The 18,766-nt window shown below is 34.3% G+C and overlaps 1 protein-coding gene across 2 annotated transcripts in view; it reads right to left on the bottom strand.

The window, feature by feature from the left end:
• Nucleotides 1-18,763, bottom strand: part of KCNH7 (potassium channel, voltage gated eag related subfamily H, member 7) — a 458,375-nt gene extending 439,612 nt beyond the window's left edge. For both annotated transcript variants that reach the window (XM_011991002.1, XM_011991003.1), the window contains exons 1-2: nt 18,409-18,763; nt 16,499-16,729 (exon numbers count right to left, since the gene is read on the bottom strand). In XM_011991002.1, coding sequence (XP_011846392.1) covers nt 16,499-16,729; nt 18,409-18,484 — 307 coding nt within the window. In that variant the 5' untranslated portion in view covers nt 18,485-18,763. The remainder of the gene's footprint in view (nt 1-16,498; nt 16,730-18,408) is intronic.
• Nucleotides 18,764-18,766: the final 3 nt, after the last annotated feature.

Here is an 18,766-nt window from a genome sequence, read left to right as displayed (position 1 = left end):
TCTTTCTTTCTTTCTTTCTTTCTTTCTTTCTTTCTTTCTTTCTTTCTTTCTTTCTTTCTTTCTTTCTTTCTCTCTCTCTCTTTCTCTCTCTTTCTTTCTTTCTTTCTTTCTTTCTTTCTCTTGGATTGTAACTCTACAAAAGCTAAATTGGTTTACAAACTCAATTTTCACAAAGATAATTTCCCTTATGTTTGTATTAGATCTGCAAAAATACAAATATGAGTATACCAGCTATATCACTTTCCTTTAACTTTCGTCTGAGAAATAATTTCTTATTCCTTAATTTTGATTTTTTGGTATCTGCAGTTTTCTCTTGAAATTTTAAGACATCATTTTCTACTTAAACTCATTAGAACTAGTGAATTTACCTTGTATTACAAATCTGAATTAATTCATTATTCTTTATTGTTTTTATTAGAATGTTAATAACTAGCTGCTTTAATGCTAGCAGCCCCAGCTTTTTCAGGGGTGTCCCTCCTACTTAATAAACATCTTTTAGACAACAAAGGTTACACGCAATACAAGGCTAATTTTATCACTGGATTACAAATAGACTAACACATATGACTAAGGCCTAATGGAGAGCCCAGAAAGAAAAAAATGGCTCTACACATACCCTATCCACACCCACACTTTAACAGATTCCAAGATAAACATCCTTTACAAAGTCAAAGATATCCTGTAAGGGACTGTTGCCATTCAACAATGAACTCAATCTTTTTACCTTTAGTCCATTGCTGTGCTCAGGACTTACTATGGTTCACAAAATGGTTAAGGTTAATTCTCTTTACTAAGAACCTTCAACATGGAATTTACAGAGGGATTGGTTGACAGTCTTATTTGAAAGAGGTCAGAAGGTGCCATTTATTCTTTAGAGGAATTCTGACTCATTTCTCCAGATTGCAAGATAATGTCTTTGTCTACACAGTAAACATTTTAGGCATCACAAGAATGAGTGGCTACATTTTTAAACTCACTGGTTTGGAAAGCCTAAAAAATGTTCATGGAAACTCTGTACTATAGAATGGCATACATTTTGAAACATGTCAGATATAGTTTGTATTCAGTGTCTACACATCCAATTTGCCTGGAACAGTCCTGGATTTTTCCTAGCCTCTTGGTACAATTTGTAAAAACTTTCCTCTTTCACTTTAAAAAGAATCTTCTTTGGATAATAAATCATATGATCACCTTAACTGTGGTGCTTATATTTGGACATTTACATCTACATATTTTTTTCAAAAGATAGGTTTATGATTATTTTTACATCTTTACTTTCAATAAAATTTATCTTGGTTCTCAGCAAATCCTGGGGAGTGGAGGGTTGGTCTGAGTTTACACCTCACTGTGTGAATTGAGGAAATTTTGCTTTCAGATACAGTGGTTTCTGGAATACCATTACTAAAATTGTTGTAATATAGTGGAAAGACAGCTGTACACAGAGAAACTGTGAGTCCAAGTTGTCCCAACTGCTGATATTTTCAATATAGCCACACCTAAAGTGAGTTTCAGTGTTCAAAATTAAAAACAAATTACATTGTCCAGAATTTGATGGAGGCCATAATCTCCACAATAAAGCCCCTAAAATTTCACATTTTAAATTTTCAAAAACTGCTGCTAATTTCTTCTTTGACCTATGATGTCAAAATTTGTTTTACATTATTTTACTCAGTCACAGATGTGGGTGCAAATTTCATTTTGAGCACGACACTCAATAGGCATATCAACTTAATATGTATTTTAAACGCAATTCATTATCACATTTTTAAATTATTTTATTTAGCACTTCTATTGCATTTACTGCGTACCTGGAGCTGTTTTAAGTGCTTTTACAAATGTAAACACAGTTAGTCGTCACAAAGCTGTATGAGACAAGTTCTATTATAATCGTATTTCCCATTCCACTGATGAAGAAAGTGAGGACAGGGCAGAAAGGAAACATATCACACAATGTGTGTGTTCCAGATTTGGACCTAGGCAACATGACTCCAGTGTTCACAATTTGAAACAGTAGACTATGCTCCCTCCTTATCATGCCTTTCAAACAGGTAAGGAACTACTTTCACTTTATCAAAGAAGTAACTAATAGATCAAATGGAAGCTTAGTTAAGAGAATGTGTCTAATGTTTCAATTCATTCAATTATTTAAAGATACTACTTATTGAGCAGCTACTCTGTGCAAGGAATTGTGGGAAACAGAGGTGAGTTGAAGTTATTTCTAAAACCTCCAGAAGCTGTATGTAATCAGATCATCAAATAGCAATGGTTTATTTTTTATTTTTTTTTATTTTTATTATTATTATACTTTAAGTTCTAGGGTACATGAGCATAACGTGCAGGTTTGTTACATATGTATACTTGTGCCATGTTGCTGTGCTGCACAGCAATGGTTTTTAAACCTTATGGTGCATGGAAAACACAGGGATTATAATGCCTGTTGCTTCTAAAGGAGAATAGGATTGAGGTGTCAAAGCACAAGCCGGCACTCTTGTACAGCTGGAGGCAGATGTTTAATTGCATTTAAGGAAAGAAGATTACAAGCCTCCAAAATTAAAACATTTAAATGCCTAAAATCCAGAAACATTTCACACTTTGCATAAAGGGGAGATGTGATTCCACATATGTGTGTACTGAGTGTGTCATTGTATCTACCTGAACAGGAGATGGGTGAGGTGGTACAGTAGAGTGCTGAGCACACAGGCTCTAAAAGAAGACAGTCTGCACTCAGATAGTAGCTGCTATGTACTACTTGTGCAGTGCTGAGGAAGTTACTGAACTTCATCTTTTCAATTTGTAAAATAAGAACAATAAAATATGTCTTAGGATATGCTAAAAATTGAAAAAAAGATTTTAGAAGAGTATAGTCACATTGTAAGTGCTCAATGATACTTATTAGTAATATTATTTAAAATGTTCAAACCACACTCTATTATTTATTTCCAATTATAGAATTTCATGTTTCCACAGAATAATTTAGCCCAATCCTTGAAATAATTAGCAAGATACTAGTGTGCATGAATGTAACTAAAGAAACTAAAATCAACAAAAATAAAAAATCTCCAAGATCTGATTTCTGCCTTGAGTTATAGTTAAAGTTGGTGTGGTAATGGGAGTGGGGTTGATTATTCCATTTCTAGAACAACAAGGTTAGTGGCAAGAAAGCTCTGTCTAGTTATATTATAACATAGTCTTTATTACACTTCATAGTATAATAAAGTCTTTATTTTTTTTAGAAAAAGTCTCTGGTCTTCTTTAGTCCATGATTTTTGGAATCTTTAACAGAAGTTAGCACACATAACTTTTGCTGGAATGAAAATTCAATGCCTGAGATTTCTTTTGTCTTTTCCAAGAATTTCACCATGCAACTATAGTCTTTAAATGAGCAGGCTTCATCTTCATTCTTTATATTTTATGTTTGACATTTATAGATTTTTAAATGCCAATAGTCTAAAATCTCTAATTATCTTCTGGAAAAGAAAATTTAAATGTTACCAGTTATTTTTTAATTGCCATATAAGAAGTACCTATGAAAATACTTTTCTCTATTCTTTTACACTCAAAATTAATTTTCATTTCTGTAGCAGAGCATTAGCTCTGCCAACATTTAGTTTTATTTTCTATATTGTAGAAAAATATAGTATTTATTTTCTATATTTTATTTTCTATATTTTTTTCTAATATTGAAGAAAAATCAAGAATGATATTATAAAATCTTACTTAGTAAAGATGTAAAGCTGTAATCAGGATTCTTCATATTTTCAAAAAGTTTAGATTAATAACAAAAAGTATTAACTCTTTGAGATGAAGTATTCTTCAGAGGAAAATTCATCATTGAAATTACTGAGGGAGCCAGTAATTAAGACAAAATGTTGTGTAACTCACACTATACACAGTGAATATATTTAAAATAAAGAATGTTGCTGGGTATGACATTTGACTAGGATACCTTCTGCTTACTCTGGAAACATGACCTGCAAAGAAACAAGTTCTGCAATTTTAGAATGAATAGATGCCAGCTAATAGGACAGTTGAGGTTGTGCATCATTAATGGCATTTTTGTGTAGTCCTTCATTGGGGGGCAAATTCTGAGAACAGCAATCTGGGAATCCATAAATCCTACTGAGCCTTGGTTAAGTGACATTCATTATAAAGAACACCTGGAGGGAAGACCTGACAATGAGTCACAGCTAGAAAGATCAGATTACCAGAGCTCTGCATGTCTTGGTTAAGTAAGGCAGCCTAGGAAGAGAATAATCTTTCCCTGCATTTGTTTCAATACTATTATATTGGAATAAATTTAGCAGTTTATCTAATACTGTGTATAATTCTGTTGCTTATATCTTTCCTCACATATCATACGTAATTTTGAGCATTTCATGTCAGTATAAGTGGCATTTCATAAGTGCATTTCACTTCTGTTACATGATATCCTAGAAGAATGTTTATTTATTATGACTTTGCTAACTTTCCTGGCCATCACTTTGCATCTCAGCAAAACTATATATATATATATATATTTAGTATATTTTAATCTGAATATATATATACATATATTCAAATAAGACCACTGAAGAAAAGCTCTTTCATTAGTTATAATTTTCATCATAGTATATTTAGATAATAAATAAGAAGTACTGAAATATATAAGAATACTGAAAATAACTTAAAATCCAACTTATTCCACATAGAAAGGAGAAAAAGTTCAAGGAATGTTTGAACTTTTAAACAGCAAATTATTTAAATAGTAAAGACTTGGTATCAGTTTCTGAATCTAAGGCTTGGAAAAATGCCAGCAAATTACTGAAATGAAAATGTGAATGTGAAGAACAGTTTTTAAAAGAGTGAAGCTGGTGTGAAGTGGGGGCATCCAGCGAGGATACTCGGCTATTCAAGATATCCTCATTGCTCCTAGGTTTCAAAATACTTAGCATGTTTTTTAATAGGAAAATAAATTGCCTCAAATATTTTCTACATGTGTTTTTCAATAAAAATTGAATTGCAAAATTCAACAAATTTCAACAGAAATTGAACTAGATTACATTTAGTGATCAGACAATAAGGTACTCTTTCTACTGGATCAACAAAAATTAAAAAGAATGCCAAGTTTTATTAGACACATAAAATGTGCAGTTAAATACATTCCTTTTTGGAGTTATAGTTTGACAAGGAGTATCAAAAGTTTTAGGATAGATATACCGTTATGCAGTAATTATACTTCTAGGAGTATTTAGTAAGGAAAAAAATTACAGGTGGTCAAGATGATTGAACAGACTTTTGGTACATTTGTACAATAGTAAAAAGTTAGAAATAGTCGAGTGCTCAATTATTGGTAATATTCTGTGGATATTAAAACAATTATGGTCTGTGTATAAATTTTATGTAATCATTAAAAAAAAACATAATCATGTTCAGCAGAAATTTCTTGGTGAGGAAAACAAGCCACAAACTGTGATATATGTAGTGCTGTCCTGGTCTTGCTAAAAACATGCATGAATGCTCACATGTGTGTATTTGTGTAGAAAAATTATAGCTGCACTACGTGCCATCATTGTAACAGTGGATATCTCTTAGTGTTAAGATTATGGGGCTTTTTTTCTATTTTCTCTCTGTATTTTCTAATTTTTCAACAGTGAAGTTAAATCACCTTGACAGAGACAGAGAGCAAGTAGAGATACAAGTCCTTGTTGAAGTGGCGAAATCCTGTATCAGGATGTGACTGATGAAGTGTCTTCTGATATCATACAGGCCTTACAATCTCAACCCATGACCCAAGGTTTGGAAGAAAGAATGAAATGTGTTGTGAGACCAGTGTGAGTATGAAGCTGCGTCCAATGTGTGGAGAAAAATAGCAGAAAAATACATCAGCATAATTGCAAGGTTGTATAAGTATTTTGTGTATTTAACTGAGGAGATCCAGGGAGGGCTGGGATGGTTTGTACACGTGCACATATTATTATGAGAACACGTAGAGATATTCTTCCTTTTATTGAACTTGTGGATGTTCCATCAGAATCAGTGAACTGTGTTGGCATCAGGGATCTATCTGAACTCTTCTGACCATTCACCTTTTCCCTAGGCTAACTAAGAAGAGTTATTTGTTATGTATTTTTATAATGAGTTACAGGTTATTAAGTATTAGAATAAACTGCTTTATAGTATATAAACCATATGGCAGCAAGTTAATAATTAATTTCTCAGTTAACAAACAATGTAAGTTATTGATTTTTACGATTCTCATAGCAGCAAAATGACCAGCACAAGATGGTGAATGAATGAATGAATGATATCTTTCCAGACTCTGACACCTTTCACACATATTCATCTGTAAATGGGTGTATTGCTGGGTTCTCGTAAGTCTGTTCTTTGCTCTCCCACCATTTGTTCTACTTCTTAATAACTGCCTTAATGAGTCCCCTCAAAATGTTCAACATAGAGTGGGAAAGACAGAAATAGAAACAAATTAATACAATATAATTTCATAAGTGTTCCAATAGAGAAAAGGAAAATATGTGAGAAATGTGGAGAAGGCTGCCTGAGGGACTTAGAGACCTTAGAAATGAGCTGAGATTGAAGCCATACAGAATTTGCTTAAAAGTGGAGGAGAATTGATGAAGGGTGCAGGGAGGGGACATTAAGGCTATCTCAGGAAGAAGAAACCCAGTGGTCAAAGGGAGGAGTCCTGAGAATGATGGCCTTTAGGAGGAGCTCAGGGAAACGAGTTAGTAGGCTGTGTAACAGGAAGTGAGTCTGACATTTGGCTCAAGATGTAGAAAATTGGAGGCGTTTTAAATAAACCAGACACTCTCCACACAGTATATTTATGCGTTCCCTTTAAAATACTAGTGGTGAATTTTGTTACATCACGTAATCTTGCCAGGAAATAAAACTTTCTTGTGGGAAGGAGAGGGGAAAAGGACACCATGTATGGCCCTGCTACTGAATCACAATACTCTTTTTTTTTTTTTTTTTTTGAGACGGAGTCTCGCTCTGTCGCCCAGGCTGGAGTGCAGTGGCCGGATCTCAGCTCACTGCAAGCTCCGCCTCCCGGGTTCACGCCATTCTCCTGCCTCAGCCTCCCGAGTAGCTGGGACTACAGGCGCCCGCCACCTCGCCTGGCTAGTTTTTTGTATTTTTTTAGTAGAGACGGGGTTTCACCGGGTTAGCCAGGATGGTCTCGATCTCCTGACCTCGTGATCCGTCCGTCTCGGCCTCCCAAAGTGCTGGGATTACAGACTTGAGCCACCGCAATCACAATACTCTTATGAAATTTCTTCCTGATTTCGTGGATGAAGACTAGACATATAGTAACTGAGGGGACCTTAACCAAAAATGCCCCCAAAATCTAAGTCAGTCATACAATATATAGTCCAAAACTGAGACATTGTAAGATCAAAAAAGAATACCGTTTAAAATGATGTAGATTATAAGCATATACTAGCTATCCTCATTCTACTAAAATCTAACACTCTGCCTGATAGAGATTCATTTTTATTAATAAAGTTCTGTTAAAAATGCAAAATGCCTTGCTTTATTCACTCTTTGATGTGAATTAAGTTAGTCAGATTTAAACCTTGGATAATCGATAAAATCTATGGTTAAGAACTGGAACTAGGAAATACAGAATAGAGTAGGTTGAGGTTTAAGATGTGTATCATTTGGAGGCAATGTGGTAGAGTTTGCAAGCATAGATAAATGTAAATCATAAGCCACACTTCCACATTGCCCTGTGATCGTTAGTACTTAACTTCTCTGAACCTCAATTTAACTTATCTGTAAAATGGGATAATATCTGCTCCCAAAACTGTCATGAAAATCACTTAAAGCAATTTGTATGAAGAACCAGTTACTGAGTTGGAACTCAATATTAGACCTTTGGGAGAAGATCTATACTGAGTAGAGGGCTGGTGTCCATTGCATGCAACCACAGAAATTAAAATCTGAAGAGCACATCTGTCGCATGTAAGCCCCTTGAATAAAGGTACAGCTAAAGATCAAATGATTAATATTATTATTAAATAAAAGAGATGGTGTACCTAAACTTTTTAGCAAACCAAGAAGAAATTTTAATGGATTTAGCTAAAAGAGGTAAACAGAAACTTCATTAAAAAGTATTCACACACCATGCAACCTTGCATAGCTCTAACAATGATTTTGTCCAATTGATATAATCTTAATTAGTATATGCAAATGCCTTAAGATTGTGTTACAATATGTGATCTTTTTTAGCACAAATGGATTTTTATTACTTTTTCTTTGTTACTTGTTATAAAACCAACACTAATTTGTATTTTAATTTTTGTCATCATGCCCATCATCTTAAGTCATTGATACAGACTTCACTGAATATAAGTAAGAAGAGTGTTTTGAGGCTACAATAATTTATATGATGGGCAACAGACATTTTAAGCTGTCTTGAACTCGTGCAGTTATTACATTTTTCTCAAAACAAATATTTCCAAAAATGCAGAAGACTTAATGTCCTATCAAAATTAAGAAAGAATGATAAATAAAAACACTCCTAAAGATCTCAAAAAAAAAAAAAAAAGAAAGAAAGAAAAGGGAAGGAACAAAATAAAAACAGAAAAAGGAAACAAGAAAACCCACAATAGTGAGAGTCCACTTGCTGTTACACTGTATTCTGACTCATCTGGAAAGAAAGCGCAGGTAAGCAAAAGCCATGTGGCTCAGGGAACCTCACATATCCCGCCCAGTACAGTCTAGTTTGAGATCATTTTACAAAATGAGCCAACTAAAGGCAGAAATGTACCCACAGTCCTCTCTCACTCCTCCCTTGAATTCCTGCCCACTGAGCACCAGCCACAGCTGTTTTTACCCATTTTCTGAGTAAAAAGTAGTGTGAGACATTCTACAAAACAGTGGGAATCATGAAAAGGACAAGTTTGCACACAAGCAGGCCTACTTTAACTTGGGAAAAGTCAGAGAAGACGCCTCAGCCATGATTCAAGCTATCATGGAAAGAGCCCTTTGCTTTTCTTAATTAGATATTTAATGTAAATTAAAGGAGGATGAGGCAGAGATTATGGAATATTCAGTCACAGCCATGAGAACCTGGAATTCTGTTTTCTCATAACCATTAACTTTCTTAATTGTTCAGTAATAAGATGTATTTCCTCACTACTATAATTAGTGCCTTGTAGCTACCTGACTCTATTGCTTCTCGGTAGTTCAGTGCTATTGCTAAATGCAGACAGCACAGTAAAGAGAGATAAAATATTCATTTGGCAATTATAATAATTAATTATTAATAACCTAACTTTATCATTTTACATTTTACATTGCCATTATTGTATAACCCTGAAATCAAGCTTCATTACTGATTAAGAATTTTCAAGAAAACATGGAGAGATAAACAGTTGCACTAGATATAAAATACCAGTAGAGTGTGTAACATATTCAGTTAGTTATATAATTGTGTCAACCACAGCAGGGAAATCAAGTTAGAAAAGAACAGAAGAAAACTCTGGTTTGGGCTATTAGAGATTGTTTGAGAAACTAGTAAGTCATTGGTGGGGTAGCAAGTGATTGACACTTAGATAACAGGTTAATAATTTATGGTGAATAGATTCTAACTGTTCACTAAATATTTTTCTAGCTATTCATATTCATATAGTTTCAGGTATGAGGATAATTTAATATCTTAGATTACTAAATAAAACATATGGCCATTAATACAATTAAGGTAAAAATTGTTTTTAATATTTTAGAAGTATTCTTAAGAAAATTTTAAAAAATCAAAGCATTACACTTTTCCTATAACACACTTTCCCCCAGATCTTATTAACTGAACCTGTTTGTTTGTTTTTTTCTAACTGTATGGTACCATTTTTCATCTTCTCTTCATTCTTTAAGTGAATACTAACAGTGCACTCACTTCGTACTAGTTACCCTTCCATATATCCTGGACACAGAAATTAATAAGACTTGGTATTTTCTCTGAATAAGCTAAAAATAGACTAAATTGACTACAATAATATGTAATAACAAGGAACACACTTCAGAGGCTACCCTGGAGTCTAGAACCAAGTGCTATGAGGAGACAGGGTGCAAATATTGGGAACATCAGGAAGGACTTCACAGAGAAGTCTTTTGATCTGTCTTTGAAAGAAGAATGATGGCTTCTTTAGGGTAAGAAGCTGAGGGAAGGGCAATCCATTTAGAAAGTCTTTGAAGTATTCATTATAGGTAAAGAAAAACTTCTAAAGGTTAAACAGAGTCTTAGTAGAAGAAAAATATGTTACCTTTTTAAGAAACTCTGAGCAATGAAGAATGACTGGATCATAAGATTTGTGGGAGAAACGAAAGTGGCAATATATTCAACTAATTGATATTTATTGAATATATTATGGAAACCATGCCAGAAGTAATGCTGCATTCTTTATTGTATGAGACACACTCAATAAGCCTAACAACATAGATGATATTCTCCAAATAGTTATCAGTAAAGAAAATTGAGGCATGAAGAAGGTAAACTCCAACGAGTTCATCTAGTTATTATCAGAGATGGGAATGCAACTGGATTTTTCTAAATGTACCTATGATGGTTTGGATGTATGTGTTCCTTCAAAAATTTATGTTGGAACTTCAACCCTAACATGAGAGTAGTAAGAAGTGTAGACTTTTGGGGTGTGATTAAGTCATATGGGCTCCACTCTCCTGAATGGGATTAATGCCTTTAAGAGGCTTAAGAGAGCTGACTACCCCTTTTAGCCCTCTGCTTCTGCCATGTGAGGCCACAGCAATAAACTGCCATCTTGAAAGCAAAGAGGCAGCCTTCACCAGTCCCAGAATCTGCTGATACCTTGATCTTGGTTCTCCCAATCTGCAAAACTGTGAGAAATACATCTCTATTGTTTATAAGTTACCCACTCTAAGGTATTTTGTTATCACAAAAGGAAAAGACTAAGACAACACCATACTTGAAGTCCCAAGTGAATTCAATTCTGAAGCCAGCCAGTATCCTGGTTTAATGACTTAAAACAAGTTTGATATACGTACACCGAGCAGGAGTAAGACAAAGTTGTTAAGGGCTCAGACTCCACTGTGCATGAGTTATGTGCAATTTGGCAAATTATTCAGTCTCTCTGGGCCTCAGTGTTATTTCCACAAAAAGGGGACAATAAGAATATATATTTTATGAGATGGTTGTATCCACTTTTTAGTATATAAAATTTACTTTCAGTGATTCTTGGCGATAATAAGCCATCAGCATAGGTGATTCGTGTTTCAGGAATAGGTCTCTCCCACCATATAGAGGATGAATCGGAGGAGAGAAACTAGAAACTTGAATACTTCAGAAGGACAGCAGGCTTTCATTAGACCACTTCAAAGTGGTTGGAAAAGTGGAGCTAGCATTGAAAGATAGTTCTGATGTAAAAATTGAAAGGATTTGGTGACCAGTTGAGTTTAGGGAGCTGAGAGATGGAGAAAAATGGAAAAGGACACCAAAATTTCTAGTATAGATCACAGATGAATGATGACACCTCAAAACTTCATACCCCAACTGTTACTTCCCTGTGGCTCAACTAAGCAGGCACTCTCCTGGCAGGCTAGATTGCCAGCAATGGATTCAGAGATTATTTATACCAAACAACAAGAGCAACAAAACCAAAACAACCAACCAACCAACCAACCAACCAACCAACAAACCAAAAACCTTTGGAAGCCAGTAGAAACGAGTTCCTCCTGTTAAACTTATCCTATTCCTTCAGTCCTAAACCGACCTGTTCTCAAGCCCCTTGGGTGTGAAAATAACTAAGAAGTTCTCCCTCGAGCTGGCTGACAACATGGCTTCTTGTCACCAGAATTTCTTAGAGGTATGATGTTGGTGAATGGTGAAAAGTAACTGATAAACAGAGCTCAGCCACAGTTTTAGGGCATTTGGTTTCACTTAGTACAATACTGAAATAGTTTTCAAATTATGGGGAAGAGCATTCCTTGCGAATGCCTATTTTATCAACAATTACACCTGATCAAATCTGAATTCTGGATAATATGCAAAGTCGGTGAGACGATATAAAATTTATGCACATAAGGGAAAACGAATTTTAGGATTACTGTTGTTGCAGTAGTCTACTGAATAGAATATAAAAATGTATAAACAGAAAGTTAAAATGAACACCCAAGCAAACTCTAGGCAAGATACGCTCTGAAAATCTTTCTCATTGCTTGAATTACACACACACAAAATATATTTTTGTTCTTGTCTAAAAAACTACCATCTGTATGTCTTCTACACAATCCAAGAATTAAGAGAGCTGAATGTTTTATATGCCATATAACTTATATAAAGCTATTATGAAATTTTGTGAAATTTCTGTTTGTACTAATAAAATTTTAACTAAACTTCATTGCTTCTTTAATACATTATTATGTATACATGACAATGGTGAAAAAAGATACACATAAGCACGTTTATTTTAAATTTGGGGAATAGAAGGAAAATAGCAATTAATAATAAATTTTGCAGGTTCTCTATGCAATTAACAACCCCATAGTCCAAATACTCTTTTTCCATTAAAAATAATTTTATACAAACAGCTGAGATTTAGAAGATGGAAATGAACATTAGTCACTCTGTAATACAAATGTCCTGCAAGCAGAGATCAGGTTGCATCTTCCTTTGTATCTCTTCCTACTGTACTTATAGTGCCTGGTACGTTATGTGAGAGAGAGGAGGCACTCAGTATACATCTTCACCTTGATTCACAAAAGAGAGCTGTTTCTAGAAGGTCTTTCCTCATAATTTTCAGACATAGTAAATTCAGTGTTGTCAAACCAAGACCTCTTCTGAGTTTAATCAAACTCTACCTCTGAAACTTTGTACTGATATGTGACTGGATTAGGCAAGGACTTCTCTCAGTCCCTTATCCTTCTTCAGTTCTTTAAAAGCAGTGTGAAGATAAGAAAAGTAGCACTATATATTTCTGATTTGTTAGCAAAATTGCTACTGTAGCGTGTATGAAAGCATAATGGCAAAAATACAAGAATGCTCTGACTTCAAAAAATAATATATTTTAAGTCCTACTGTCTTACTGAGTAAAGACGTTTATTTCTCCTGGAGAAATATACTTTGTTTTTTCAAATACTTAAAGTTGCTTGATAATTTAAGGTCAAAGTCACATTTCTAAATATGCCTGAAGGGGTTTAGCACTTAAACTAGCTAGCTCTATTCCATGACATACTCCAAACCAGATGAGGGATAAACTTAGTTGTGGGGCCTAACTAAACTATTTTTTTTCTGTTTCCTTTCCATTCGCATCATCTAAAACTATGAACTAGTTAATAACTGAAGTCTTTGCTATTTTTTAATCTTTGTTGCTGAAAAGTGTTTTTAAATGAATGTATTATGCTATTAAAATACATGCCCATCCTTATATAAGTCATAGCATAATTATAGTTTTGTATAATTAGAGTTTTATGTCAAAAGATTTACAGCTTTATCACCTCAAGCAATACTTCACAGCTGCCAAGGATGATTTATGCAATAATGACTTAAACTGTAAAATAGAATCCTCAAAGGAAGAGCTGTCAAATATTCCTACTGCAAATAACTAGGTTTTTAAAAATTGATATTCTGATAAACAGCAAGTTTAATTGTACCTAGCACAATCACATACAAAAGCATAGTAGGAAATGGTGTTGCAAAATGATGATCATGTAGTTCACCATGAACCGCATCAATGTGAACTCATTACATAGATCACGGGTTTAAATTGCTTATAAAGCCTCTGGGCCACTTTAGCGAACAAGCTTTCCAAAATAATGCCTCGGTCGTATTTTTACTCCTCCAGTAAGAGCAAATGGAAGAAATGGAAACAGAATATATAAACTTTCTGTTAATTTGTTCATTGGGCTTATTACATCACTCTTCATATACTTGTGAAATGCTAAATAAAGAATAAGTAAAAGAAGCATTTACTGTATACAGTTAAGAAATCAAGAAACTCAAAAGTCAATGGCATCAATAATAAAGAATTAAGGAAACTTTGAGAAACAAACCAACAAATATGTTGGTGATTTTCCCCCTTCCCGGTTTTATAAATGTAGAGAACCTGGCAGTAGTCTTATCTCTAAGAGATGAGACTGTCCAAGAATTTGTATCTCATAAGCTCTAACTAATTTTGTAGTTGTCATAAATACAAAACCAAGACACACTGAAGATTCTATTCAAGGTATCTGAACTAGCAGCCAAAACACAAGTTTATTATATTCAAAGCAAACAACTACAACTGTGTCATCACTATCTAAAAAGGTCATTCAAATTAATATTTTTCTTAAAATATTAAATAAAAAGAAAATGCTTGGTCCATTATCTCGTGTTTTCCATATCAATCAAAGCAAAATAGGTAGATTTTATAGTTAATGCTAAAGATATTCAAATCCTTGAAGACTGAGTTACACCTGAAAAGGAAGTCAACAGAATCAAATGTTTTACCAAAGGTTAATTTTTTTATACCTAAACAACCCTCCAAATCAAAAGTCCTTTTCTGAAAACAAGGGAGTTTTAATGCATATAACCAAGAGAATCATTCAAATAGAAAGATTTGTATTTGTCAATATGTTCAACACAGAAAATTCAATAATTTAATAGGAATTAATCATATTTGTGATTCTTATTAAATTGCTGTTTTACAGTGTTTTGAGATCATTTTACACACCCACATCTCACAACTTTCAAAACATCATCATGCCACTTGTGCTATAATAGATAACTTCTACTTGAAAACACTCTGAAAGATATACCTGGTATCTGAGCAATTTAGACTGTCCAGATTAATGTCATACTTAAATTCTAGGAGTTGGAGAAAACCCTGAAATGGTCTAGAAAACATAATGACCAAAGATGGACCAACATTCACTGAAGTTACCACAATATAGACTGTGTTGGCATCATAATAAATATTCAATAGGAAAAAATGTCAGACATTCAAATTATTCCAAAAGTCCAGATTGTTGGCATCAGATACTCGAAAGACATGAGTTACATTTGGGTAGTGAGAGCTCAATCCAATAAATGTTTTCAAGACAACAGAACAATTAGGCTATTTCTAGTATGCCAACATTACTGATTGAAAAGTACGAGAAACATGGGAAGAACTTTAAAAACAATTTCTGTCTGTTTGATAACTATACAATTGCTTTCATTCCAGATTACTACAAAGTTATACAAACTTGTTTTTAGTAATGTTTTGTAACCACTGAAGTTCATGTTAAGGAAAATGTAATAATTAAGAATTGTACATTGTACATTGAATTATAAGAAAATAAGAGTAAGAGTGAAACCTTTTCCCTGCTGTCTTTTTTTCTGTCTAGTTTACCAAATGATGAGTCATTATATGATATAGGCCATGGCACATTACATATTTATCAAAATCTGAAGAGTTTTCTAAAAATCTGAACAGCTACCTCTCTGCCTCAGTAATTTCTGTTAGTGGAATAAAAAGAAATAGATGATGATGAAATATCCACAAAATTAACTATAACATTCAAGTTTTAAAAATAATTTTACCTTTAAGCCCCAAATTGTCAAATATCATTATAGATATAGATATATAGATATTCAGGAATATATATATGTACGTGTGTGTGTGTGTGTATATATATACACACACCTTAAAATGGGCATATCTGGGTATTCATATATGTGAGTTCATTTACATATATATTGTGTATTTAAGGCATGCCTATCTATTACATGTGTAGTTTTTTAAAAGAACTATTATATCTAACTCTTATTGTTCTCATAGCAAGTTTGACAGAAGGAGGTGTTGCCCTTGAAGTTGAGGTATGACCTTAAGTTTAAGATCCCAGTTTTGCTGTAGTTATAAAAATCAATACTAATAACTCCACAGTATCAAAATTTTTTTCTACATTTCTTAGTTTAGGACTAATCTTGACTACATAAACAGCCTTTATTGTTTGAATATACACAGGTTAACTGGATCAATGTATAAGTACCTATTTATCATCCTTAATCTTGTATAAGAAGGAGGAAAAGAAACAAGAGGTGTTGCCTATCAACTAAAGCTAAAGAGCCAAGAGACATAACTGTAATAGTTTTAGTTTTTGATATAGTTTTCAACATAAACTTGCTTTGTAGAGTATTTTAAAGTTCAAACAAATAACACTGTATCTGTATTTCTCACCTACCAAATGCATACCAACGCAGCAGTAAATTGTTGATCTTTCTATAATTCCTAAAGAAAGAAGCATCTAAGACTCATTTGTAGCATTTTTAACCTGAGTGACATTATATTACTGTACTTTTGAAGAGATCACAGTACTCTTATTCAAAGAAAAAATTGTTTCTCCCAGATCACTAATCAGAATACCCATACATGTTGGATCTCAAAATACTATAAGGAAAGCATATATCTACAACTGAACATTTTGGGCTTCTTTGTATATGAACTTTTAACAGTCAAAATTTCTTTTCAATGGGATAAAATAGAAGGAATACTAAATAGTTAAATTTTACCATTTTTGTGATAGTAGGTGACCTCCACTTTCCTCTCTTCTGATCCCAGCAATGCCTGGGCAATTTGGGCAATATCATGCCTCTTGGTCTCGGGTCCATGGAGAAAGTCGCAGGTGCATGGCTTTTGCATGACATCTGGCCTGGAGAAGCCAGTCATCTCACAGAACCCATCGTTGCAATAAATGATGGCACAGTTCTGCACTCTGGCATTTGCAATGATAAATTTTTTATCTGTAATAAGAAGATAGTATGGCATCATTGAAAAAGCTTCCACAATATTCTCCGTAACACTGAAGCAATTTGTTGCATAATAAGAGCTCTGAAATGCAGGTGCTTCCCCAAATTATTAATTTCTCTATACTTTATGAAAAAAGAAAACACAAGAAACCCCACAAACTTTAAATGTGAGATTAATGATCCTAAGTAATTTTAACAGAAAGTATTAAGAAACCACTCTTCAAATTGCAAGAATAGAATTTCCCAAATAGTCTAGCTCTCAAGCCCTGCAACTGCTGGGGATCCTAGTGGGCCCTCAGACAAGCAGCTGCCCATTGATATTTTCAGAATGTCATTTAATTGTAATGTAAATATTTTCAAAGTCAAACAGTGAAACATTCTGTAGTTGTAAGATTTCTCATTTCAACTTTGGCCCTTTGAATACAACTTTCTCAAAGTAGTTATTATTCTTTGGTTTCTCTCTATCTCTCTTAGGCATGTTACATACATCATGTTAAAAACAAAGGCAACTAGTTTTAGTAATGAAACTACTTCATATTTAATAGCAATTCAACAAGGCAAAGGTTCAACTTTTCATAATATATATTTTCCAAAAGAAAAATATTTACACACACTCAGTGAATATCATGATGACACTTTTTACTTTTACTTTGGGAGATCCTTGATGTTTTGTGTAGTAGCAGGAATTTTTAATACAAAGAGCTTATTAATTTATATCACAGATTGTATTTACTATTTCCAAATACGTTGTGAAGCAGGATATACAAGTTTATTTTGTACGCAAGGTACCAGATCCTCACGTCACTAAATGCAGTGTTGAAATAACCGCAAAATATATGGCATACAAATGTATTAATATAGTTTTAAGAAAAGGTTGAAGATAAGTTAACAAATATAGGATTTTAAATTAATATACTTATATAGCAAAAATGTATTCCCTATATTTAGTCCACATGAGAACATTAAATTTCTGTTCATTCAGTCTTTGTGGGATTTACTTATTACACTTCAATTTTTAAATTTCTAGATGGAAATGTTAAGGAGATAATAAAAGAATAGAAATATTATTTTGAATAGTGAGCCATTTGCATCGGAAACCAGCAGAGATTAGATACTGCTTTTCCAAATTATCCTGCTTAGGATATATTTGCATTGATTCAATACAACATTTAGCTTCTATAAACTAATAGCAAGCAAGTATCCCTGTCATACCACTGCCTTGCAGTTTAACCAAGGTAAAATATAGTTTGCATAGCCGTTTACATCGCTACTACCGTTTACATTCTCTTGTTCGAATAGTGTGGTCTGCTCTGCTTCCGACTTTCAAAAAGTCTACAGTAAAACAACCTCAAAATATAAACCCATGTTATCCTAGCACGTTCCCTTTAAGATAGTAGAATAGTAGGACATTAAGTAGCAAGGCAGATAATGGAGCAGTGGTAGAGGAGGATCAAATTGCCTCCTATAATGGAGACCGTAATCTAAAATGTAAATCAAAATTAATATCAGAAGAATAACACTCCCGCTGCCGCTCGAACCTCCTGGCTCGGTTTCATAGCCTCTTAACTTGACAGAGCCTGGAGTTGCCGGTCTCCCCAGCTTGGAAGCGGTGGACGCCAAGCGCACTATCAAGGCAGAAAGCGAGGGCGAGAGAAGAGAACAAATGAACTTACTTTGCCCTTCAAATTTCCGAATGATGGTCCCCAGAAATGTATTTTGTGGTGCCACATGCCCCCTGCGCACAGGCATGTTGGCCCCAGTCTTCCGAGGAGCGCTCCCCCGGAGCTCTGGAGTTCTCCCGGGATCTCTCCTCGGCTAGAGCCCAGGCCAGCGCGCGAGCCGCTCTTTGTGGCAGAGCATCCTCTTTTGAAACCAGAATTCTCTTCCCATTAGCACCACTTCTAGACACCCGCTTTCCCCACCGGAGTCCAATCCATTCCCCTCACCTTCCGGAGGGGCCTCGCACCGGACTGCCGCGGGTGAGAGGGTTTGGGGGTGGGGAACGGAAAGGAGGCGGGGTGAGGGGAGGTG

Source organism: Mandrillus leucophaeus, unplaced genomic scaffold (assembly GCF_000951045.1).
Source record: "Mandrillus leucophaeus isolate KB7577 unplaced genomic scaffold, Mleu.le_1.0 Scaffold389, whole genome shotgun sequence".
In the NCBI taxonomy this organism is placed as follows: Eukaryota; Metazoa; Chordata; class Mammalia; order Primates; family Cercopithecidae; genus Mandrillus; species Mandrillus leucophaeus.
This window is presented reverse-complemented; position numbering and strand designations above follow the sequence as displayed.